This window comes from Phaenicophaeus curvirostris, chromosome 3 (assembly GCF_032191515.1).
Source record: "Phaenicophaeus curvirostris isolate KB17595 chromosome 3, BPBGC_Pcur_1.0, whole genome shotgun sequence".
NCBI lineage: Eukaryota > Metazoa > Chordata > Aves > Cuculiformes > Cuculidae > Phaenicophaeus > Phaenicophaeus curvirostris.
Window position 1 is genome coordinate 18,238,467 of NC_091394.1, and position 25,918 is coordinate 18,264,384.

At 42.4% G+C, this 25,918-nt stretch overlaps 2 protein-coding genes across 2 annotated transcripts; one reads left to right on the top strand and one right to left on the bottom strand.

Moving 5' to 3' along the window:
- Positions 1 to 290: 290 nt before the first annotated feature.
- CFAP90 (cilia and flagella associated protein 90) lies at positions 291 to 9,915 on the top strand. Its single transcript, XM_069853073.1, has 3 exons — positions 291 to 525; positions 5,116 to 5,232; positions 9,673 to 9,915. Exons 1-3 carry the CDS (start codon positions 388 to 390, stop codon positions 9,850 to 9,852), a joined length of 435 nt encoding a protein of 144 aa, XP_069709174.1. The 5' UTR covers positions 291 to 387; the 3' UTR covers positions 9,853 to 9,915.
- Positions 9,916 to 12,933: 3,018 nt separating this feature from the next.
- Positions 12,934 to 24,378, bottom strand: FASTKD3 (FAST kinase domains 3). The gene is made up of 7 exons (XM_069853466.1): positions 24,299 to 24,378; positions 21,643 to 23,106; positions 17,540 to 17,625; positions 16,855 to 17,017; positions 15,770 to 15,839; positions 13,646 to 13,760; positions 12,934 to 13,216 (listed from the first exon to the last, which is right to left on the bottom strand). Exons 2-7 carry the CDS (start codon positions 23,075 to 23,077, stop codon positions 13,118 to 13,120), a joined length of 1,968 nt encoding a protein of 655 aa, XP_069709567.1. The 5' UTR covers positions 23,078 to 23,106; positions 24,299 to 24,378; the 3' UTR covers positions 12,934 to 13,117.
- Positions 24,379 to 25,918: the final 1,540 nt, after the last annotated feature.

Genomic DNA, 25,918 nt, shown 5'->3' on the forward strand with positions numbered 1-25,918 from the left:
GGAGGGAGCTGGCCTCTTCTCCCAAGTGACAGGGCACAGGGTAAGAGGGAATGGCCTCAAGCTGCACCAGAGAAGGTTCAGACTGGATATCAGAAAATAATTTTTCACAGAAAAGGTCATTGGGCACTGGAACAGGCTGCCCAGGGAGGTGGTTGAGTCACCTTCCCTGGAGGTGTTTAAAGGGCGGGTGGATGAGGTGCTGAGGAATGGTTGGATTCGATGATCATGGGGGCGTGTTTTCCAGCCTGGTGATTCTACGATTCTAGGTTTTAACACCACTCAGTTGGGAAGGCCCAGAGCTCCACCTGGGCCCAGCGGGGCCCCGCGCCCGCCCGGCGGCCCCAGGCTCAGCTCCCCGCGCTGCCGCGTGCCGGCGGCCCCGCAGCCATGGGCGAGGCGAGTTCAGAGCGGGGAGAGGCGGGAGGGAGGCGGCAGCGTCCAGTCTGCGCCCTCTCCGCCTTCAGCTACGTCCCGGCCAGGAGGGAAGGGCCTCCGGAGCTCAGCTATTTCTACCGGGAGGCCAAGGTGAGGGAAGGAGGGAGGGAAGGGAGTGAGCCGCAAGAGGCAGGGGACGCTCGCAAGGACGAGCCTTCCCCGTGGGAGGGCTCGAAGGGTGATCCGAGGGCTGGAGCAGCTCTGCTCTGAGGACAGGCTGACAGAGTTGGGATTGTTCAGCCTGGAGAAGAGAAGGCTCTTCGGGAGATCTTGTAGCGACCTTCCAGTACCTGAAGGGGCTGCAGGAAAGCTGGGGAGGGTGAGGCGGGGGGGGGGGGCGGGGGTGATGGGGCGTGCTGTTTACAAAAGCTTGTAGTGATAGGATGGGGGTAGTGGGTATAAACTGGAGAGGGGCAGATTTAGACTAGACATAAGGAAGAAATTCTTCACGCTGACGGTGGTGAGGCGCTGAACAGGTCGCCCAGGGAAGCTGTGGATGCCCCATCCCTGGAGGTGTTCAAGGCCAGGTTTGATGAGGCCTTGGGCAGCCTGGTCTGGTGGGAGGTGTCCCTGCTTATGGCAGGGGGGTTAGAACTGGATGATCTTTAAGGTCCCTTCCAACCCAAAACGTTCAATGATTCTATAGCATGTTTTTATATAGCACATAGGTTGCTTTTTTTCAAGTAGTGTTTCTCTAAGCACTGTTATGTCTTGTGTGATTTGTGCTGAACAGGTGTGTCTTCTATAATCACCTCTGTATGCAGTCTTTCCCTTTCTCAGGTGCAAGGTCAGACAGAGAGCTGGAGCCAGCTCCAAATTAGCAAGAGATTTGACTGCTGTGAAGTTCATAATAACATTAAAATTAGACCTTGGAAAGCCATAGAACATGCACAAGATTTCTGGGAAAAAATTATACATGTGCATGTAAGCAGGAAATACATTCTGTAACCAGCTCTGGTCTTGCTGCATATGGTTGATGGAGATCAGTCCCTCATGCTGCCAAGCCCTGATTAAAGGGTGTTTGCTTTCTAAAACTCCAAAATGAGTCTCTCAGAGTTTATTTGCCAGCGTTTTCAGTATCACCAATGTGCTGGGTTCCTTTTCTGGGTCCCTGTGCACCCTTCCCAGGGGAAGGACCTGCTTAGGCTGGTACCTTAAAAAATCTCAGTAATATTTCAGAGGCCAGCAGAAATTCTGCACATTAGTCACAAGCCTGGCTACCAAAAGCCTAAATAGTAGGTTTTATCTTCAGGGGCCTTTGTGAAGTGTCATGGATGGTACATGTTCATGGAAAATGAGGGTAATGTGTTGAACTGGGTGGTATGAGAAGGTAGAGATATGGTTTGCCAAGGGCAGAGGACTGGATTGATAGCTTGGATGCATTGCCTGTGTTTTTTCTGGTAATGCAAATTTTCAGGGGCCCTTTAATGAGAAAATTCTCCGTTTTCAGTTGTGGGAAAAGGTTTTCAATGTGCATAGCAAAAATTTTTCAACGTGATCAGCTTTAACAAAGAACATCAATGGAGCTATTCCAAACAATAACACCAATATATGCCTTGATAACTGAATGCTTTTGAAGATGTCATACTGACACATAACATGTAGTAACTCAAGCGCAGTAGCTGAGAGCTTTGCCCCTATAGTCTGTGCTGCATTGTATCATGATTTTCCCTCATTCTCTCAGCTGTCATATTTAAAATTAAAATGAAAACAGTTTTGCATCTTCAGCCTCAGTTAGGCCATGCTTCCTGGGTAGTAAATCTTTTTGTCTCTGAACAGTTATATGAGATGTCTTCACAGCTTTCAGAGATGAACTTCGCAGCTTTTCTCCCTCAAGATTAGCATTAAAAAGTTCCAAAATATCTATCATAGCAATGTAATATTGCAGTATTATGGCAAAATGTGTAAATACATACCTTCCCACTCAAGTGATTGGCTGCTGAATGTGGAGAGCCCTGGGCAGTGTTGGCTGGCAGCCTGTGAAAGTTTGAAGGTTGCATAGCCCTGGGATCTGGGCAGGGTGCAGACCACAGCACAGCACTGGGCATTAAAGGAACAGAAAACTTCATGCATTGACTGGGTGTCTCTGCTATAAAAGACAGGTAGATTCTTAATTTCAGAGTCATAGAATCATAGAATCACCAGGTTGGAAAAGACCTCTTGGATCATCGAGTTCAACCATTCCTATCTGCCACTAAACCACGTCCCTGAGCACCTCATCTACCCGTCTTTTAAATACCTCCATAGATGGTGACTCAACCACCTCCCTGGGCAGCCTCTGCCAGTGCCCGATGTCTGTGTTTATTTCAGCATTACCTTGGGAAGGGGCTCTGAGCCAAAGGTGAGTGGGCACAGTTGGTGCCACGCTTAACAAAACCCAGTAGGGAGAGCACAAGAAGAGTCAGGCTAGGTCAGGTCAGAGGGCTGGCGTGGATCACTTGGGGCTGGTGGAGCTCATAGTCTATCCCATCTGCACAGAATTAGCAGCCGTATGGTAGAGCTTTTCCTTACGTTCTAAACTCTGCTTTCACACTCCAGATGACTTGGTTTGTAGAAAGTGCAGCTCCAGTCGCATGGAAACAAAAAGTGGTAACAGCTGTGTAATAGCTTTCCTCACAGAGCAGACCTTGGCCACAGGGGGGGAAGCAGATTCGACCCATTCTTCTGCACAATTAAGGAATTAGACCATTTGAAATTCTTTGTTTATAAAGGAAAGGGAATTTTATTCCTTTTTTTTTTTCAGCTTAAATACGTAAAACCAACAATATGTCAGAGATTGAAGCATAGAATACTAGAGGAAGATGTGCTCAGCAGATGGCCAGAAGCCAGAAATTCCTGCCTTTTACTCTCTTAGCAGACAATTACTCACTTGATTACTTTGCGTAGCTTTCTGTAGCCCATTTGTGTAGTGTTTCCTCTCTATGACATGGAGAATGCTGTTGCCTATTTTATGTGTATGTGGAATATTAAAGAAGTGCTTAGCTTTGGTAGCGGTACACAGAGGATGCCCACCCTGCGTGCAAATTTATTGTCTGCTCTGCATGATTCACTTGCTCTGATGGGTTTGAGAAAAAGTTCACCACCACTGTCACCTGAACCAACTAAGTCACTGTCTAAGAACAAAGAGAAACAACAGGAAAAAGTCATTAGCATATTGTGTACAGAAGAGTTGCTTCAACACATCTGGTGTAACATCTTGAACAGATCATCTGGGATAGGGCTAGTTTTTAACATAACAGGCTGGCTACCTATCTGTGAATTCCAGTAAGAGTGAAGTATATGCTCTGATACGGGTAACAAATAATGAACAAATAATGCCACATGAAGAAAAACAGAAGAGCAAATAGCACCAGTGGTGATTACAAATTAGATGCCCACTAAAATTCTGAATGAAACCAGGACCATGGGAAGGAAAAGACTAGCTAAGAAGCACAGAAACACTACTACTACTACTACTACTACTACTACTACTAATCATAATAATGGAAGTGATAAATCAGAGGCAGGATGCTATTGAATGTGCCTGAAATTCTGTGAGGCTTGATGGTTTCTGAGAAATGAAGGAATGGGTAGGTTAAATATCAAACCATTTCTGCCCTTAGCAGAAACAAGTAATGCAGACACCCTTCAAACAAACCTTGTGATTAAGAGGTTAAGAGATTAATCACTCTTAACTGTGATTTCCTTTTAATGGAACCATTATAGCTGCCTTGACTCGACTATTTTTTGGAGGATAGCACTGTAGAAAAAAAGCTCAAAATACAAGAGTTTTTCAAAGCCAACATTTGGCATACTGTAAAATGAGGTAAAAAAAGCCCAACAAAATGCACAATTTTACTAATTTGTTGTAGCCAGACATGCATGAAACCACTGACTGATTGATGTGTTTACCAGAATATGGACATTTAATGAAGTTCATTGACAACTGACATCATATTTGAACAGGGAATTTTGCTTTTCTTTCCTTGAAAACCTTTTTCATTTTGAAATTCCTTTGATTCCATTGGTGAAAGAACTTCTTGATTGGATTTCACAAATGTATTTGTTAGCAGATCACATCTTTTATCTTGCTTACTTGGATGTGACTATGTCAACAGGTATCATAAATATTCTGGCTTTGTGCTGTATTTTCATATTCAAGAGAAATATGCATACTGCTGGATCACAGGATTACCACTGAGGCGTATTTTGGAACTCTTCTCAGTTCTGCTTTAATCAGAAATTAACTGGTGATTCCACTGCAGGATACCTTTATCTATTTAATTCCATTTCAATTTTGACACTGCCTTCTTTCCTTTTACATTACAGTGCCAGATCATTTGACAAATTTATTAAGTATATATATGTAGTTCAGAAAAGTAAAAAACACAAAGAAGTTAAATTTGAAAAAGTTACAACAGATTACAGGGGAAAAGAATTAAGTAAACTACGACAAAGGAGATTTGGGGGCTGATCAGACTTAAAAAAAAAAAAAGATATAATGTGCCATTAGACGGTTTTTTGTTGCAAGCTCTTCCAAATAGTGACTCAAACTTGTTAATGGTATATCGGTGATATTACAGTTGTCATCATCTTAACACTGTATGTGCACTGTTTAAGTATTGGTTTGCCTGCATGTATTTTGTAAGTTGTAAAGTTAAGCAATACTGTGAATTAGCCATTTTTTCCTCTTTTCTCAAGACAGGAGATGTTTTCACTTATGATGCCATTTTTAAAAAAGCAGAGAGTTACAACCAATATCTTCACCGATGTGACAGAGAACACGCGAAGAGTTGTGGTCTTAACTTTAATGAGGAGGTAACCCTCTGATAAATTCATAATTCTCAGTGTTAGAGGTATTTTGTACTTTTTTACTTGACTGGAGACTGTAAGCATTCTTTTATCCTTTAAAATGCAGCCTAATGCAGCAAAGGAATCAGAAGGAGGACATCGTTGTCCTCAGCCTGAAGGTTTAGGAGAAGGAATTAGCCACTGAAGAGGGCTAGCTCTTACTCTTTGTCATCCTGTAGATTTCCGAGTCACAAACTATATGCAAGTTAAAGCATGGGGAGAGGGATACGTACAGGGAAGCAAACCTTCTGTTACAGAGCTTCAGGGTCACGGAGAGTAACCTCTGAACTGCCTGTGCCTCTTGAGCATTTGCAGTTCAGATGGTCCTGCACCTGTTTCTGTGATGCTTGAAAACTCTTCTCTGAGAGGAGTGGTTTCAGAGAACCCAACTCAACAACTACCCTTTGACATCCACCCTCCTTATGCCAACATTTGCTGAAAGACCTCAAGCCTCTGAAGATAGCGAGTTTGTTACGCAAACATGTCTTGCAGGAAGGAAATTTGTAAGGAGCTAGTGCAAAGGAAGGGTCAATCAGAAGACCATGGACATACTTGGAAAATGTTGGCCAACAGAATCTGGGTTTAGTGTGCTTGCTGCCTGATAGCTAAGGAAGTATGCAGCCACAATTTTAAACAGCTGCCTTGAAAACAGAAATACTATACAGACATGTAAGTGTCTATTTTTCCGTGCAGCATCTGAATAATACACAAACATATGTGTTTATTCATATACATTTATATCTATGCACACATGGAGGCAGAGAATGTAAAAAGCCAAATTAAATGCAACCTCCATGTGTTAATGGCCTCAAGACCATGATGGGTTCGTGGAATGAAAAGATATGGGTAGGCTAAGAATGGCTGCCTGTATTGATGATTATAGAGATGGGAGAGAAAAGAGACATGAGTGTTAAAATTACTGTAACTGCTGTGTGATAAAATTGCTGAGATTTTGGGGCAAAGGCCACTGCTTCTGATTCCTCACACTAGAAGCTGTATATGCCAGGCATTTCAGTGCGTAGCCACGGTGCCCTTCAGCTCTGTCAGCCAATGCAGAGAGTATTGGGTGCTCCCTAAGGATTCCCAGGATGGCCCCTTATCATCACCTGCTAATGCCTAGTAACTCAACTGCAAATCTGCGTGAGGCCAAAAGCCATGTAAATGAGTACTCCAATTAAAAGTGAGCCTTTTTATTTAAACTAAATACAACCAATGCCCAGTCTCCAGCTGGGAAATTTGTGTAGAAATAGTTTATCAATGCAGAGTTAAGGTTTCTTACTGAGCTTTTGTGTCCTTTCGGTGTCAACAAAAGTCACTTTCCTAACAGTTTGCTTCCTAAAGCAAATGTGTATGGGCCAGAATTCATACCAGCTCTGCCAGGCAGTATGCACAAGGGACTCTGCCTGAACAGGTGTCCTGTAATCCAGCCCTGTGATTAGCATGGAGACACATCAAACTCACAGCTGTTAAATGTTACATGATCCTCCTGCACATGATGACACCCAACTCTGGATTTACCCACACCTAAGTGCAGGTCATGTACTGAACTCCTGCTCTTTAATTACCTCAGTGGCCCTCACAGACTTTATATAATAATAACAAGTTATTATAGAACATAATAAACAAAAAGGCCATCGTCAACATCTTTCTACTACAACTGAAGGGAGGAAAAAACCAAACCACTGCAAGTGAGCCCTTCTTTTCCTGCAGAGAGCCTGGGTGCACCCAGGGAATCCAACAATACAGTCACAAACACTCAGTTTAACTACACATAGTGCAGTGACTGCAGCAGAGTATTTGCACAAGGCTGCCATTGCTGATTTCAAGCATTAACAGTGATAGAATTGCATGCTGCGAAGGCGTGTAGCAGGACACTTCTCAGCCAACTGTTGGAAAATCTGAGATCTGCTGAATGCCAAACCTGCAAAGATGAAATGACACCGTGTACAGTCAGTGCTGAGCTACAAAGGGTGCTGAAAACTCAATCTTCTTTACTTAAAGGGAACACAAACTATCAGAATTACATATTGCTCGCCATTGTTAGCCCTGGAAACCCTGTATCACTAGCAAAGTCTTTCTTGATGGTACAAAGAATTTGTCATTTCTCCTTTCTCAACATGTATCCACATCAGGGAATGGGAAGAAAATGGTCTTATTTTTGCCTGCCACTCCTTGTGACTTGATTTTTGTTTTCCTGGGGTTATAAGTTGATGTCCTGAATAGCATATAACAAGGTGGAGCAAGGTGGGTAGAGAGTTGGGGGATGAATGGTTGTTTCAGAATGGGCTTTTCTGTTTTGTTTTGGTTGTTGGGGTTTTTTTGTTTGTTTGTTTGTTTTTTAAAAAAAAATTGTTTGCAGCATCTTCACAAGAATCTCACGTCTACTTTTGTCCGTGAATTTGGAAATGTCCCACATCTGACCGCCCTGCTATGAGACCCCTGGATCTTTGCTGCCACCTGCATCCTCACACGAAATACATGGGCTTGTGTGCTTCACGAGTTCTATCATAAGTGCTGATCTGGCTCTGACTTGCATCTGTTGTGGCAAAGAAGTCATTTGTTTGCATTTGAACTGTGGTGTTGTGCTTGCTTTTTGATTCACCTTGTAGCTATTATTTATATTATAAGACTAGGTAAACACCTTGGGGACCAAGGCTTTCTGTGTTAGCCAGTGAGGAAACATACAAGCAGCCTGATAAATCTGAGACCTTTGGCTAGGGAAAAGAAACCAAATAAATCCTGTCTTTCCCTTCCGACTGCAGAGCTCCCTACTGCTGTAGCACAGGAAGGAACTGCAGATTACAGAGACTGATTGCACAGTCACTTAAAGTGCAGTTTACGAAGAACAAGCTTAAAATAATCTTTTATTAGTCAGGTTATTTTTCACCAGCTCCACTTTCCACCATTGCAGAGTGGTTAATTTGGTAATCTTACAGCGACAAGCATTTGTCACGGTCCACTCATAAGCGGACGCGTGGTGGTTCATTCCAGCTATGATCTCGGAGTGCAAATTAAAAAGCAATAATTCAACAAGTCAAGGGAGCTAAATTTCAATCCAAACTGGAACTTTATTAATTGTGCCCGTAAAGCGTCTTACGATAGAAAGAGAGAGATAAGGAAAAAGATGGGGAGAAAAGGGAAGAAAAGGGGTTTATAGCTACCACCGCAGGTCCACAAACATCTGGCGTCTCTGGGGGTCCTGGGCCAGAAGGCGTTCCACTGCTTCTGTCTTCAGTCTATGTGATCTCATGGTGGGGAAGATCTTCAAAATTCAGCTGCTCCAGAGCTGTCTTTTATGCTAGTCGATACACCTGTGACCCACCTTTGCCTGTGGAGATGTGCCAATCTCAGCCTAGCAGGCCACACATGCCAAGAGAGGAGTGTCTGCAGGTCTCCTCCCCTTGCACATGTGCTCCTCCTGGCGCCAGTGGTCAACCTGGGGTCTCCCGATGAAGGCCAGTAGTCATCATCACCTTGAACTCTGGTTGAAGTTGGTGTATGCTCTATTGGGGTATGGGTCTGTGGTACGTCCCGTCATTAATTTTCATGTCTTTTTCCTCCTTGCTTCATGGATCTTTCACAATGGTAGGGAGCAGGGAGGCTTGGAGACAGGTACAAAACATTCTTGAGATAAGGAGGTAGGTACAGGTAGATAGGTGCAAAGCATTTGGCAGGTGCAACACATTTGTTCCGAACCAGCTTTGGCCATTTTTGTAAGGCCTGCATCTGTGATTTATACAGTCAAGTTTTGAGGCTTAGCACCTGATGAGGAAGAAATCGATCCTTTGACTGACCCTTAAAGCATTTTAAAAAAATCTTTCATTGTGCAAAAAGTACTTTATGTCTTTGGGGGGAATCTTGCAAAGACTAGTAGTTGCTCAGGGTTTTTATTTAGCCTTTGATTTTTTTCATGCCATGGTTTTACTGAATTGTGCAAGCAGGGTAGGTGTTCCTGTAACAGGGGATGCAAATTAAATCTCTCCTGTTTTTCCAATGAATCATGCAAGTCGGTGCACAGCAAAAAAAGAGAATGAAAATAAAATCTGCCACTTTCCAGTGACATAGCGTTCAGTTTGCTAGTAATCACAAGGCAATCACCTGTGTGTGTGTTGCGTGTGTCTGAGTATATAAAAAATTATCAGTCCACAGTATCTCATGGCAGAGCTCCATATCTTATCATCTTGTCATCTAGTGATACATTTATGGTTTATTAATATACATGAAAAACTAGGTCAGGGATGGAACAGTAAGAGTGCAGATCACTGCTAAATAAATACACTTCCATATAGCAGATGCTGTAGAGTTCTGCCTGTTATCTTGCCCCTGGCCACAGCAAATTTAGCTGTAGATAACGGGCAAGTATTTGCTCTGTGATTTACTTATAAGGAGAATTTTATATTTTCACAGGAAATGGCAAGACCTGTTGCTGTTTTGTCATCTTCAGAGTATGGGAGACACATAAATAAACCCATTGAGCAGCCGATCAAAGATCATGCAAGATTTAATCACTTGTGGGCAGAATCCTACAGGGAAAATGGCATCACTTGCTTACTGGAAAAACCTTCTTCAAGTCTGGATCCACGTTAAATCTCTTGTATTTGTTGTCACTAGCAATATTTACATGGAATAAAACCCACCTTGCATCAAAAAGCAATGTAGTGCTTTTGCCTTTTCCTCTACATTTTAGTTAATGAGAATGATTCAGATGAAATAACAGCTGTACTTTTCTTCATGCTACTTCAAGTGCATATTTTCCCCTTACAGTCTCATAAAAACCTCAGGTAGCAAGACTGAAAATGAGACCTATTGGTCAACAGCTGTGTCTCTGCTGTTTTACACGGTGCTTCTGCATTAACTATTCACAGACCTAACATTCAAGCAAGCTTGTTCCTCAATGTATAAGTGGTCATTGACTTCTTAATCTTTACAGTATTGCTACAAAATTGCTAAGCGTTATTTTTTCTGCATAACAGCTGAAACAGGGATTCAGCTCCGATTTTCCAAAGTAGATGGGCTTACCCATAAATGAGCAAGTAGAGAAATGATTTGATTTAGAGAAGTGCTTAGCAGTTTCAGTAACCTTCAAGTGGAATTCAAGTTAAAGAGAACTTTTGAGTAGTTAGCATTTGTATAGATAAAATCTGGTCTTAGCTCTTTTCAGACATCCATTTCGCTGACATTCACTACTCAAACGGTGTCTGAGGGATTGATCCGTTCAAGAGCGGCACAAGAATAATCATCTTTGGTTCTGTATCCAATGTTGCAAAAAAGGAAAAAGTAACATTAGGAGAAAAAGCACTAATTAGTGTGGTAGAAAGGATGGAATAAACACAAAGATTTGAGTAGTACTTATTTAAAAAGCATGTTTAGGGTAAATGCCTAAACCTGCTTAAACATTTCAAGCCTTGCATTCTGACTGAATCCAGTACTAAAGTTATACAGTAATTTCAGGAAAAGGAGTATCTCCTGCAGGGTATGCATCAGCCTGATTCTCAAGAGCCATCGTTCCTGCTGTTGTTCAAAGCTGAGGCAGAAAGGAACAACAGCCAGACTGGTCATACCAGACCAAGGACTGCAAGTCCACAGCTTTGACATGAGTTCTTTCAGTATTTTACATGGGAAACCTATATAATTTGTCAACACAGTGAGTCTCCTAGTTAAAAAATAATAAAACCAAAGAACTTCTTCATCTAGGTTCTGGATAAGTAGGAAGTTAGGCAATCAGTATCACTTGTTTAGAATGATGTTAGAAGGAGAGCACACAGAGCAGCCCATTCTGAGAGTGTTTATTACTTTCATTACTCATGACCTGAAAGTTTCTCCGTGTTCAATGAGGCAGGGACAAGAGGGCAGTAACTGCTACATTTCTTCTCAACAGTAAATACTTTAATAACCAAATCCAGCAGCATTAAATGAAAGGAATCACAGTGAGAACAAAGTGAGAAGAAATTGTTTTCTAACAATATCAGCGTTTTTCAAAAATCCGAATCAAACGTATACCCATGAAGATGGAATATGGCCATATTCTAGACAGGTTATTTTTAGTTTGGGACAGTCAGTACAAATTACTTCTAAATAGTTTTACTATATTTACAAACCATCTGTGTGTGAAAAACTACAGGAAATCCAATCTGTTTGAGAACATCGCCACCTTCTGGTGTGTGTGAGAAACAAGTATCACTAGCTTGCTTCCACGGCGGAGAAAGGCATGAGTCGTTTACGTCAGCATCAGTTTCCCTCTCTGTCACCCCCTTCTCATCCGTCCTCACTTCTGAAACCTTTTCACAGGTTGTTCCTACGACTGCTGACTTCTCCCTTCAGAGCTCAGTTAGTGTTAAAAGATACCTTGACTATTTCTTCTGTATTGGGTACAAGTTCCTTCTAAATGTCTGCAAAGACATTTTAGTCATTCTCCTTCAATTTCTCTTTTGTTAGGATGACAACTATTAGATTAATGATGTGCTGTAAAAGCTTCCTATTACAGTGTTAGAAAGAATCTCATTATCTCTTTGTGCACCTTCACCTCTCAATGCTCATACTACTGTGAGTAAGGTTTTTAAACATGCAACAAATTAACATGAACAGAATGCACAGCATGACACAATCATATTTTGGATCATATTCTGGATCTGGATTTTGCATCCAAAAATTTCCAGGGATTGTTGGGGCAATTGACAGACACCTGCAACTCACCAATTAGTAACAGTAGCCTTGGAAGGAAAAAACAGCCACGTTTTGTATCTATAGGTTAAATATATAGAACTTTACTATATAGAACTTTCACTTTTTTTTGTATTAAATCATAATGGTTAAAATCAAACCAAGTGATGCTGGGAATTCTGCTTTGCTACTCATAAATAGTAATTCCACGCAGTACAGGATTCACAAGCTAGCCTGAAAAGGTGTTTTATGTGACAGTTCATCAACTATGCATTATACAATCGGAGCTAAGGCTATGTCCTCTTCCCTTCATCCATCTGTAAAGTAATGCTAAATTAAGTTAGGGGACACTTGTTTCAGCTGAAGTAGTTACTGGTTCCAGTTCTCAGTTCCACCCTTCTGCCAGAATTCATACGAAAAAAAGGACTGCATAGGACAGTTGTTCGGAACTTGAGAGCATAATGGATTTCAGTTTGGACTTGAATGGCAGGTTGTACACTGACAGAACTCTGGAGTGCGTACACTTAGCCAGCTTAGCTAAAACTGTCACCAAATACTACGAATAATACACACCCAGAAGGTAGGGTGGCTCCCACAGAGACAGCTGTGCAAGTCCACTACCATGTGGCAGTTTTTCTTTTAAAAAGTAGGGTTGAAACTCTCATATTCTGTAAGGCATTGCTTTAGCAAACAGCACTCTGTGTCTCTTAAGTGTGAGCAATAAGCTTGTGCAACTACTGCAAATTTTAGTTTAATGAAATACCTGGGAAATCACACAAACAGCTGTGAGTTAGGTGCATAATTTCTTTTGATACTGTCAGGAAAATCCTTGGTGAGTAGGAGCACAGCACATCCTGGACTTTCAGCACCAGCCAATATCCTTGAATAGTCACATCTGTCCATCTACAGTTGTGTGTCAGAACCAATGCAAATATGAATGAAACACAGCACAGACTGTCTGGCACTTATAATTAGATTATTAAATTATAATAAATTTTTACACAAAACTTAAGAAAATATGTTGCTCTTTATTAATTTTTACATGTCAATTGTTCCAAATATTGCAAGGTCTCACATTCAGAAGCTCAAATCATCTTAGGTGAAGATATTTAGAAAACAGAAATGTTTCTTCTATGTATTTACAGTTTATAGTCCAGGAGCCCAACCAGTGATTTAGTATTATTCTCCAGTGTCAGCAGCTGAGTCCGTATGTATGAGGAAAGATCTTTTTGTGTAGATATTCTGCCATTTTTCTGCAATTTTGTAGACTCTCTATCTCAAAAAATGGAATCTGGAAGTGAAACAAAAATGATTGCTAGAAATACTTTTTAATATATTAAAAACAGCTGGGTAAGACTGATGTTCATTAAGCATATAAAATCACACATCAACAATGTTTCCATTTATAACTTAAACATTTAATCCTAAACATATTATTAATCTGTAAATCGCCTGAACAGAGAAGTAGAGAAGAGTACTGCAGAGAAGTACTCTTTCAAGTAGCCACAATTTGGCAAAAAACAAAGGCAGAAATAGAAAGGAATTTCTGTAATATCCTCAAAAAGGCAAAAGTTAGGCAGAGAAAACATAATATAGAATGGACAAGACTGGATTTGCCTTGGGAAGTAACTGCAACTACAGTTTTAAACATTACAAAATAATCATTTTTCTCTTGTTTTGTTAGCCAGAGCAAAAGCAAACCACTGTCTTTGGACTTTACCTGCACAACTTCATAGCCAAGTAAGCAAAGATGTCTCCGCTTAATAGCTTCTTCTCCCAGCAGATTACGACTATTAACGCAAAATCTATTTCGACCATCAACACAGAGGGCAATCCTAAAATGATGCACAAGTGTAGTATCGAAAAAAATCTGTTACTTTAGTTGCCACAATTCCTGCAGTTCCTAAGAAGCATGAGACAATACCTCCTAGAATTAGATGTTGTAGGACTGAAGTTACCTAGTTCAGAACCTAGCTCATCTAAAAGGTGGGAGGAGGAAAGGCTAGAGCTTAATGAAACTGATCTGAAAAGCTTATTTATATGCTCTGAACAAAGATAACAAGTTAATAATTGAGTTTGATCTTTTTAATGCTACTATTGGTAAACTGGTTTGAATTCTAGAACATAAACAACTACTTGGCATCAAAACATTTCAGCAGCTAAATTTATTCAACTTATTAGTGTACCTGTTAAGCTAAATCTGTTTAAGTTAAACATATATGTGTAATTGGCAGCATTACAGATTAAAAGTGTATTTTTTCTACTTGGTGATAAAAATCGCATCAACTTAAACCAAAAATAATATTCACTGTACAAAAAGTTGCTTAAATTTTCAGTCTGTTAAGCATTTTGTGACCTTATTTACAGGAAAGCTGTAATTAAAAAAAAAAATCAAAGTCCATTCTTAAACATTTAAGGATGGTATTTTTGAAATAACCTATATTAGTCTGAGTCCTGTGAAGGTTAAGCTAGGGAGGCTCTGCAAAGGGATCTGAACAGGCTGGACCGCTGGGGAGAGTCCAATGGCATGAGGTGTAACAAGGCCAAATGCCGGGTCCTGCACTTGGGGCACAACAACCCTGTGCAGTGCTACAGACTAGGAGAAGTCTGCCTAGAAAGCCGCCTGGAGGAGAGGGACCTGGGGGTGTTGGTTGACAGCGACTGAACATGAGCCAGCAGTGTGCCCAGGTGGCCAAGAAGGCCAAAGGCATCTTGGCTTGTATCAGAAATGGTGTGACCAGCAGGTCCAGGGAGGTTATTCTCCCTCTGTACTCGGCACTGGTGAGACCACTCCTCGAATCCTGTGTTCAGTTCTGGGCCCCTCACCACAAGAAGGATGTTGAGGCTCTGGAGCGAGTCCGGAGAAGAAGCTGGTGAAGGGGCTGGAGAACAGGCCTTATGAGGAACGGCTCAGAGAGCTGGGGTTGTTTAGCCTGGAGGAGGCTGAGGGGAGACCTTATTGCTCCCTACAACTACCTGAAAGGAGGTTGTAGAGAGGAGGGTGCTGGCCTCTTCTCCCAAGTGACAGGGGCCAGGACAAGAGGGAATGACCTCAAGCTACGCCAGGGGAGATTTAGGCTGGACATTAGGAAAAAATTTTTCACAGAAAGGGTCATGGGGCACTGGCAGAGGCTGCCCAGGGAGGTGGTTGAGTCACCTTCCCTGGAGGTGTTTAAGGCATGGGTGGACAAGGTGCTAAGGGGCATGGTTTAGTGTTTGATAGGAATGGTTGGACTCAATGATCCGGTAGGTCTCTTCCAACCTGGTTATTCTATGATTCTATGATTTTCAAAGACTTCTACTTTATCCACAGATGTGCAGTTGCAAATACCACACAGGCAGGTTGCTTAGATTTGTATCCACAGTGTCTCAAAATAAAGCTTGTTTAATGTATTTTTAAACACCTATGCATTTTTCAATAAAAATCAGCATCTGTAGCAAATATTTGCATTGCACAGGATTCCTTAGAGAAGTAAATTGGTGAACTTAAGTGTTAAATCTATGCAGACACACTCAATTAGATTTAATTTGCTTTTAATTTGAAAATTAGTTATAGAAGATGAAAATATATTACTATAAGCCAAATCAGAATCACTTTGATCCTGACTGTAAGAAGACTAACTGTCTGACACTGTACAGTCAGGAGGCAAAACAATGAAGAAAAAGTACATATCATTTATTTTGCCAACTTTGTCCTTTCATCGGTGGTTTCAACGTGAAAGATAAACTTTGTTGAGTTTACAGCAAAACTCCATTTAGCTTACATTTTGCCAGGGTTTCACTCTGGATGCTCTTTGTCAATGTTAATCAACATTTTACCAGCTATTTCTTTTTATTCTCTTACCGTCTGTGTACTTCTTCACATTGGGCAGCAGGCAATACAAAACCTTCTTCATCTAATTTAATCTCAATATCTAGTATAAATGAATAGAAAAGTGACATTAAAACTGATTTCATGTAACAAACTGTTTATTGTAATTCTCATCCTCTTACAGTTCATTGTTTTATAGAATAACTAAAATACTATTGCAATACTTTTTTCTCATTCACAGTGGCTTGCAAAAGATGTATATAGACTATTTAACACAAATGAATGATAATTAAGTAACACTTCAGCCTTTCAGAATGTTAACAGCAAAGTAATATAAGCCCACTAAAAACCATGATGTATTTAAATGGCACTTTGCTGGGCTGCTAGATCCTCTGGAATTTTGAGGGCTTTGGACACACACAGAGTCACACTCTTTCTTTCTGCCCTCCCCCTTGCCATTTATTTTTTCTTACTAATTCCCTAATTTTATAGATCATGTCAATTTGCTAACAGAGCTTTGGACCTAAACCCTGCCAACTTCAACCCCATGTGGAAGCTGAAATGCAGAGTACTTCTCAAATCATCCTTCTCTCTCTTACCTTATTTATCATCCACTGCTTCTGGGAATACATCTTTCCTCATCACTACCTTCTCTCAGTTTCACTTCCTGGCACATGAACACTCTGTTTTGCTCACTCCTCTCTTTCAGCCCACAAATCCCCACTGCCTATACATAGCCAATAGTTCTTGCTAAGGGGAAGCGCTAATTGTTTACAGGGTAAGTAAAAGAGGAGCTGATAGTAAAAATACAGGATACAAGAGTTAGTAGCTATTTTCACTGCAGACTGGCTATGCAAATTCCAAGTAACACTGCAGCTCTTTTCTCTCCCTGTTCTTCTTTCTGACTTTGAAATGCATTTACTTAACGTTCCCATGATGCTTCCTCATTTCAGACCTTCTACAGAGCTTTGTATTCCAGTTTACTTTTTCTGCATTTGCACAATTTAGAATGTCCACAAAGGGAATAAATACAATTATTTTTATTTCTGCAAAATACTTGACCCTAAAGTTTTGACAGCATAAGCACACATTTTTCTATTAATCTAAATGTTACTTACCAACTGCATAGAAATATGGTGTTGATACTTCTGATGCAAAATAAATTCTTTTTTTCAGTAAATAAAGTAACCCGGTCTTCACCCTTTTGAGGAGGTGAAAATCCAGGGAACTGCGAGGTGTGACAAAGGCCTTTACTTGATACTTCGGAACGAGTTTGGGACCCTAAATAATGACAGAAAAATCAAACAAAAGAAAAAGGGAGATAACATTTTTGTTATTACCTCATATTAATGCAGAAAAATGTATTCTGTGCATTTGTATGTCTATTGAGAGACTTATAGTCTAAGGTATGATCTCCTGGAAACTTTAAAAAAAACAACAAGCAAACAAACAAACCACCTGAACATCCTCAGCAAGCTTCCATGCTATCAAGCTGAACATACTGCTCATGAGAAATGCACAACTGTTTCCATTCCTCTGCAGTCAGGCTGACATTGAAGTGCCTGATCCCCTTTATGCTCACAAGCCAAACATAAATAAATGAATAGCTGTTGCAAAAGTACTCAGAAAAACACAAAAAGCACTTTAACTTTGAGCTAGTCAGTTTTGTCAAAATACACCGAGTCAATCAAACGGGTAGAAATGTTTCATATTTTCATCAAGGATTAAAAAAAAAAAAAAAAAAAAGCTGTTTCACCTTAGCACCTCTTGTTAGCATCAGTTCTGGTTTCATATGTACCATACCTCATAAAACGGGCACTCCAGGGTGACAGTCAGAAAAAGCTGGGTTAGCTGGGAGGTAACAATACTGTCCAAACCAGGTGGCTGAGCTGAAACGACAATATTCAGGCTTTCAGGTGTAAATTCAACACAGTATTTTTACACAAATCATTATGCAGAAGTTAGGAAAAGCTATTCAGTTTAACCCGCAGAGAAGCTACTTGATAATTATCATTCTTCAAAATTGTTTGAATGAACAGAAATATCGGTTGTGAAATGATATAGTTAGAAAAGCAAGGAAATTATTTACAGCAATATCAATTTAAAAAATATACAGCTAGTGAGATCTTAGTTAAGACTGTCATACTCTTTCACAAAAAAAAACTTAGGCTCTACAGAAAGGAATAAGTTTGAGCTGACATCTTGTAGAAATACCCTATTTCCTACTTCATACAACCTCTTCTCCATAAGCTATAATCTCAGGATCTCATTGTTTCACTCAGGTGTTTGTATTTTATATGAAAGTAGTGGATAATACTGAATAATTTCTGGAGATTTGTCTACAAATGTTTTCATGAAGCATCTTTCATGTTATGTGTGAAGTATTACTACAGAATAGTAAAAAACTGCTGTAGTGTAAGATGCTAATAATGAAGGTCATCTTCTCGAGTTCCTGTTCTGAACTTTGACTGCTCTAGAAGAATACCTTCATTGATTTAAAAGAACGTATTCAAAATAACTTGTACCATGACGTTTCTCATTTTATACGTATCAGCTTGAGAACTTTAAAAGACACTCTGTTTTTTAGCACACGAGGAATGTCTGCTTCCTAAAAATCAAACCCTTAGGGTAGTACATGTTGAACAGCTGAAAACTGAGTGACCAAAGCTTCTAATCACTTTGAAAACTTGACCTGTTATATTAACAGAGCAATCTTAGCTAAGATCTAAAGAAGTCTCTCATCTGACTGGCACAGCTTATGTATCCCTACAATGCCACTGAATATGCTTTACTGTCTAACACAGAATTACTTAAAATCTATAGCTTACAATTGTGGCGTTCATAATGAATTCTGCATCCAAAAGTGTTGGGTTACGCAACAGTCTGGGTGATGTTCTAGAAGCTTACTAGACTAGGGAAGAAAAACAGGTGAAAGCAGTCCTTGCAGACACGACAGTCTTAGAAGTTGTGGGGGGGCACACTCTGAGATCTCCTAGGCAAAATGGAATAAACCATGGGACAAATTTTTGAATTTCATAATGTTACTAGCAGTATGGTAAGACATGGGGCCAAATATGGGACTGTAGTGCCAGTTCAGATGCAGAAAGGAAAAGAACTCAGGGCACAGAACAAAGACAGGCACAGGAAGCATCCACCAGAGGAGCATCAGCAGAGAGGATGCCAATGGAAAGCAGCATCGCATAACCACATCAGGTTGTAAATTAAAAGTAATTTAAAAGCCAGGATGAAGCACCAATCTTTATGCCTTCTTGAAACATATGAAAACCTTAAAATTCAATTTACATGTTTACCTAGATAATTAAAAAACTCATACCAGCCTATCCTTAATTGTTTATGTTTATAATGCTGTTACGTTTTACTGGTTCAGATCTCACTTCTGTTTTAATTAAGCTAACAATTATGCACTACAAATTATTTTTTTCAGCTTTGCCCATTTACCCTTTTCAGCTCTCACAAGCTGATAGTTGTATTTCTCTTTCATATTGTATTACTAGATTGGAAGCAAGAATATAGTACAATAATCCTTATCCTAACAGAAGAGTAGAGATGACAGCAGAAGTCCAGACTCAGTTCTACCTTAGCCCCACCTGAAAAGCCAGACACACCTACATGCAATGGACCTTATTTGAATCATAAAGCAGAACAGTATTTGAAAAACACATTTTGTACTGCCTGAGACTTACAAATTCTGCATATGTAATTGTAACATATTCTTATCAATAATAGTAATTCAAATTTTTTTTGTTCCAATGCTAAGCTTCACCTCACTTCTCTCTAGAATTTGTACCAATCTTGACCAAAGTTTATCAGGATCTTTAAATTTTTTTTTTAACTATAACAATAGATTATTTCCATAGTAATAGGTGAGCCTGTTAGTAACACATCTATAAGTAAGCTGTGGAAGAGTTATTGTAACTTCCCTTGCATGTTATAATTGGGTCCCAATTTTAAAGGCTATGAACAGGTTTTCTGACAACTATGATCATGTACCTTGCTCTCAGAGCCTCAGGTCTGAATGCTTAGGCAAATATCCAGAAATAAGGACTACGCAAAGTCACAGAAGACTTAGGTGGTGAAATCTTAAACCTAACCATCAGTGCACAAGCCGGAGGTAATTGTTTTACTTTCACAATCAGTACTTAGTATTTCTATTGTTTTTTGAAATACATTCTCCCTTGGACTAACTCCCAAATAAAACTGGCCTAAGAACCAGTCCCAGTCCTAAGAAGTAAGCAAAGCAAATTGTAGGGGAAGGAAAAGATACAGAAGAGTGAAGTGACTTGCCCAAAGTCACAAAGCAAATGGAGGGCTACACCCAGAATAAAAGTCAGGTCTCAGAAATCACTATCCAGTGTTCCACCTTTATGCCACACCCCTCATGTGACAGTCAACACAACAATTTAGAGAAAAATGAACACAGACTCACTGTATTACATTCTGTCACTCCAGTATCATTCTAAGTATCACTGTCATTAAAATTCTACCACTTTTGGTATCAGCCTTGCTAGTTCCACAGTAACTAGCCTCGCTAGCTTTCCTAGTGTTATCAGTCTCATTGTAACACAGTCTCACTTCAGTGTCAGTATTCACATTGGCCACTGCATAGGCAAAGAAGTTTAAACAGCCAGAGTTAAAAGTAACACATTTCCTGCACAGAATAACTTAGAATTTAAAAACTGTATGGTTTTATGGCAAACATGGGAAAGACAGAGAGTCAGGGTTTGCTTTTTTTTCTTGGAAAGTCAGAAGGATTAACAGAATTGTGAAGAGATTTCAAATCTAGGTATAAGATTGTTCACTGCAATGCTCAAACACCTCTAAAGAATATAAACTGAAACTGTGACTAGGAAGCAACAATCTTCAGCCTCCTGACCACTATTCTCCAGTCACTTTAACCAAGTGATTATTGATTTGGCAGATTTAATTGGTAACAAATGGGTTCTTGGTAAGAGATACAGCGTAACAGAAATACAGAATCATAGAATCACCAGCCTGGAAAAGACCTCTTGGATCATCGAATCCAACCATTCCTATCAACCACTAAACCATGCCCCTTAGCACCTCATCTGCCCATCTTTTAAATACCTCCAGGGATAGTGACTCAACTACCTCTCTGGGCAGCCTGTTCCAGTGCCCAATAACCTTTTCTATGAAAAATTTCTTCCCGATATCCAGTCTGAACCTCCTCTGGCAGAGCTTGAGACCATTCCCCCTTGTCCTGTCCCCCGTCACTTGGGAGAAGAGGCCAGCTGCCTCCTCTCCACAACCTCCTTTCAGGTAGTTGTAGAGAGCAATAAGGTCTCCCCTCAGCCTCCTCTTCTCCAGGCTAAACAACTCCAGCTCTCTCAGTTGCTCCATGTAAGACTTGTTCTCCAGCCTCTTCACCAGCGTTATTGCTCTTTTCTGGACTCGCTCCAGAGCCTCAACATCCTTCTAGTGGTGAGAGGCCCAGAACTGAACACAGGATTCGAGGAGCGGTCTCACCAGTGCCAAGTACAGAGGGAGAATAACCTCCCTGGACCTGCTGGTCATGCCATTTCTGATACAAGCCAAGATGCCATTGGCCTTCTTGGCCACCTGGGCACACTGCTGGCTCACATTCAGTTGGGTGTCAATCAACAGCCCCATGTCCTTCTCCTCCAGAGAGCTTTCTAGACAGACTTCTCCTAGTCTGTAGCACTGCACAGGGTTGTGCCCCAAGTGCAGGACCCGGCATTTGGCCTTGTTGAACCTCATGCCATTGGTCTCAGCCCAGCCATCCAACTTATTTAGATCCCTCTGGAGAACCTCCCTACCCTCCAGCAGTTTGACGCTACTTCCCAGTTTAGTGTCGCGTGCAAACTTGCTAAGGCTGCACTTATAGCAAGGGAAACAGTGCTCCTTACCTTGAAGCCGTTGTAGAAAATAGGGACTAAATATTTTTGGTAGAAAATTTACTGGATAGCGTTGAATAAGGACACAGGAGTGCAGCAGGTTCACCAAGGTACGAGGCTGGAAGTGATTAAAGCGAGCATGCAGTACAGTTTCAAGCTTCCTAAACAAGGAAGCAGCACTTGAAGGGAGGTAGTTAAGAGTCCCAAATGGTATAATATACTCAGCAATCTGGTCAGTGGTAAATCTGTCAGCATTGGAAATGAAATCTGCTGCGGCTGCATCAAATATGGGCTTAGAAAGGATCATCTTTTGGCAGCAATACTGCATGACTTTGCTGACCGTTTGAGGATGCATGTTAAAGATGGACTTGGGAACATGTGTTTCCAGTGCCTCTGTAAAAATTTGTTCACGATGTCCAAAGTATAGGAAGGCTTCCAGCACATTTACCAGTTCAACACCTGTGAAATAGGGAATGTGCTTCACAGAATGTTTACACAGTGCTGTGACTAAGGGAACTGCCTGGGTCTGATGAAGAATGACGAGTGAATTCAATATCATACTTGTGAACTTTGGACTTAGCTGGGAAACTATGGTTAAAGTGACACTGTTCAATCTGTTTAGCAAGTCTTGATATTGTTCTCCTTCCCTCACAGTCACCTGCAGCATCTTATAAACCATCACCATTTCCCTAGGACTCCACTTCTCAATGTCTTTTTCTTGTAGGCGGTTCACAATTTGTTTCAGTGTCATGTAACTTGGGCCTTCCAATTCAAGTAAACTCTCCCCAAGAGCACAAAGATTTTTAACAGTAAACTGTCCTTTACCAAGTCGTTCCTCAGCCTCTGACAGCAAGTTTGCCATCAGTGTACTCTCAGGATCTATACGCAGTTTTATCAAAGCTTGCAATGCACTCAGTAGCCCAGTGTTTGACAGTTTTGAAGATTCAGACTCAAACTGAAAGCATAACGCCCTGAAAACTTCATTCTCTAACACTCCTTCAGGGTTTTTCAGACCATTGTCATCCACCTCAACTTCAGAAATCCTCTGCAGGGCTCCTGACGCAACAGTATCAGACATGACTCCCAGAGAGCTAAGAAAGTCAAAAATCTCTTCTGATGTATAAAGGCTGTTCAACTTCTTGAAAAACAGTTGTTCATCCATCCACTTGTTCTCAGACTTAGGACTGCTCCCAGCATCTCCACAAAGATGCGTAGTCTCATTAACAGGAAGAGACTCTATCCGCAGTTGCATGTGTTTTTTCCTACAAAACATATACTGAGATTTATCTTTGAAATACAGCAGCCTTGTGGCTACGGAGCAGCAGTTTTGGGGCTTTTGCTGCCCACCAATAAAGCTCAACCTTTTGCTGAGAGTCATCCAAATGGACCTGCTTGCTGGCGTGCTGGATGAATAAAACTGGAAACTTTTTTGGCTAATCAAAGCCATTCTGAATCAGTTGGGTTCTCAGAAGACACCTAGGAGAACAACACACATCAATAAACAGCTGGAAGAACAGCTTAAGAGTCCTTAAAACAGCAGGACAAAAAAACGCCCTTTTGGTGTCTGGAAAGGACCAAGATGATCCCTCTCACATGAAGCCGACGCAGAGAGAAGAAGAAACTGCTGGGAAGGGCGAGACCCGTGTGCCAGCAGGCAGAGATGTGTGGCAACGAGTCTCTGCAAGGCCTCCTCGGGGGATGGGACAGGACAGGACACCCACTCCCCAGGCTGGGACATGATGGGGTGGGTGGGTGACCCCCACCTAGGGGTAAAGCCGCGGAGAGCAGTGAGGGGCGGGCAGGCACAGCCACGCTCCTTCCTTCCCTCCTTCCCTCCCTCCTCTCCTTCCTTCCCTACCTCCCTTCTTTCTTTCTTCCTTCCCTCCCTCCTCTCCTTCCTTCCTTCCCTCCTCTCCTTCCCTCCCTCCCCTCCTTCCTTTTTCCTCCCTCCCCTCCTTCCTTTTTCCTCCCTCCCCTCCTTCCTTTTTCCTCCCTCCCCTCCTTCCTTTTTCCTCCCTCTCTCCTTCCTTCCCTCCCTCCTCTCCTTCCTTCCCTCCCTCCTCTCCTTCCTTCCCTCCCTCCTCTCCTTCCTTCCCTCCCTCCTCTCCTTCCCTCCTCTCCTTCATTCCCTCCCGTCCCTCTCTTTCCCTCCCTTCCCTCTCTCCTTCCCTCCCTCCCCTTCCCTCCCTCCCCTCCTTCCTTTTTCCTCCCTCCCCTCCTTCCTTTTTCCTCCCTCCCCTCCTTCCTTTTTCCTCCCTCCCCTCCTTCCTTTTTCCTCCCTCTCTCCTTCCTTCCCTCCCTCCTCTCCTTCCTTCCCTCCCTCCTCTCCTTCCTTCCCTCCCTCCTCTCCTTCCTTCCCTCCCTCCTCTCCTTCCCTCCTCTCCTTCATTCCCTCCCGTCCCTCTCTTTCCCTCCCTTCCCTCTCTCCTTCCCTCCCTCCCCTCCTTCCTTTTTCCTTCCTCCCTCCCTCCTTCCCTTGCCGCTCTCCTTCCCTCTTCTTCCTTCCCTCCCTCCCTGCTTCCTTCCTTCCCTCCTCCTCTCCCTCCTTCCCTCCCTCCCTCCCTCCCTCCCTCCTTCCTTCCTTCCTTCCTTCCTTCCTTCCCTCCCTCCCTCCCCTCCCAGCGCTGCCCGGCACGATCCGAGGCGCCCCCCTCCCCAGCTCCGCTACCTCCGCCGCCATGACGGTCAGCGCGCGGGCTGCCGGGAGCTTCCGGGCTTCCCGCGGCGCCGCCGGACACCGCCCCGCCCCCCTCCGCCCCTCCCCGCTTCCCGCGGGGCTCGGAGCGCCCCGCCCCGGGTCCGCGCCGCGCGTGGCCCTGCGGACGTAAGAACTGGGGAGGGGAACGGGTTCGGGGCGGCCTGCGGTGTGATCGGGGCGGGGGATGGTTGAGAGCTGCCCTGCGGAGAAGCGCCCGGGGGGGCTGGGTGGTGAGGAGCTCGACGCGAGCCGGCGGCGTGTGCGCTCGCAGCGCAGAAGGGCGAACGTGTGCCGGGCTGCATCGAAAGAAGCGTGGCCGGCAGGGCGAGGGAGGGGGTTCTGCCCCTCTGCTCCGCTCCTGTGAGACCCCATCTGGAGCGCTGTGTCCCGTTCTGGAATCCTCAACATAAGAAGGGATAAGAACTATTGCACCGGGTCCAGAGGAGGCTACAGGGGTGATCAGAGGGCTGGAGAACCTCCCATATGAGGACAGGGAGAGAGTTGGAGTTATTCAGCCTGGAGAAGGCTCCGAGGAGACCTTATAGTGATTTTCCAGTACCTGTAGGGGGCTGCAAGAAAGCTGGAGAGGGACTTTTACAAAGGCTTGTAGTGATAGGACTAGGAGGAATGAGTATGAATTGGAGAGGGGCAGATGGTCACAGACAAGACTCACAGAATAACATGGGTTGGAAGAGACCTTAAAGATCATCTAGTTCCAACCCCCCTGCCATGGACAGGGACACGTCCCGCTAGACCAGGCTGCCCAAGGCCCCATCCCACCCGGCCTTGAGCACCTCCAGGGATGGGGCAGTCACAGCTTCCCTGGGCAACCTGTGCCAGTGCCTCATCACCCTCAGTGTGAAGAATTTCCTCCTAATGTCTAGTCTAAATCTCCCCACCTCTCCAGTTTAAAGCTGTTCCCCCTGTCTTATGGTCTAGGCAGAGGTGACAGGGCTGTTAGGGCAACATCTGGGCATGTCAGACGATACCGTGACCACTGCTCTTTCTGTTGTCCTCTTCTCTCTCCCTGCTATTGCAAATTTTCCTGCTGCTTTTATACATCTTCCAAAGCTGACTTTTGTTTGAAGACTGTTGGTAATCCCCTGGGCATAATGTTGGCAGTTTAACCCTCAGCTTTTTGTGTATAGAAGGCTTCTGTGCTGTGGTACAGTATCAGTGGAAAACTGGTTATCTTTCTCCCTTCATGAGGTATGAGAGAGAATGTAGTAATGAAATGCTGCTTCATCTTCGTTGTTCTTTTTTCCATTTGTATCCAGGCATTGCCACCTGCTGACGAGAGTAATTCGGGTGCAAACATAGCACATGACTAGGACAAATCTGTATTACAGGGATCTGAGGGTATTTAAATTGTATTTCATATGAACTGGTAAAACTTTTGTGTCATCGAGTTTCTTTGTATTTCTTTTGCAAAAGGAGGGTGAAAAATCATTTCGTGGACTTCTTTGGCTTGTGCATCTTCTGATCAGCTGCACATGAAATCAGTTATTTAAATTAATGTATTTAAAGTGCCCATTAAGGTAATTGTTAATATTTTTATGTAGCATAATGTAATCGATTTAAAGTCAAAAC

What these genes read in the sequence shown, in the direction of transcription:
- CFAP90 (XM_069853073.1), top strand. Translation starts at nt 388, where the DNA reads ATGGGCGAGGCGAGTTCAGAGCGGGGAGAGGCGGGAGGGAGGCGGCAG. An exon ending in ATTTCTACCGGGAGGCCAAG is followed by an intron (nt 526 to 5,115) that starts GTGAGGGAAGGA and finishes TCTTTTCTCAAG; the next exon opens with ACAGGAGATGTTTTCACTTA. An exon ending in GTCTTAACTTTAATGAGGAG is followed by an intron (nt 5,233 to 9,672) that starts GTAACCCTCTGA and finishes ATATTTTCACAG; the next exon opens with GAAATGGCAAGACCTGTTGC.
- FASTKD3 (XM_069853466.1), bottom strand. Translation starts at nt 23,077, where the DNA reads ATGGCTTTGATTAGCCAAAAAAGTTTCCAGTTTTATTCATCCAGCACG. An exon ending in TGTGAAGAAGTACACAGACG is followed by an intron (nt 13,761 to 15,769) that starts GTAAGAGAATAA and finishes GCATCATTTTAG; the next exon opens with GATTGCCCTCTGTGTTGATG. An exon ending in TTGGCTATGAAGTTGTGCAG is followed by an intron (nt 13,217 to 13,645) that starts GTAAAGTCCAAA and finishes TTTCACTTCCAG; the next exon opens with ATTCCATTTTTTGAGATAGA.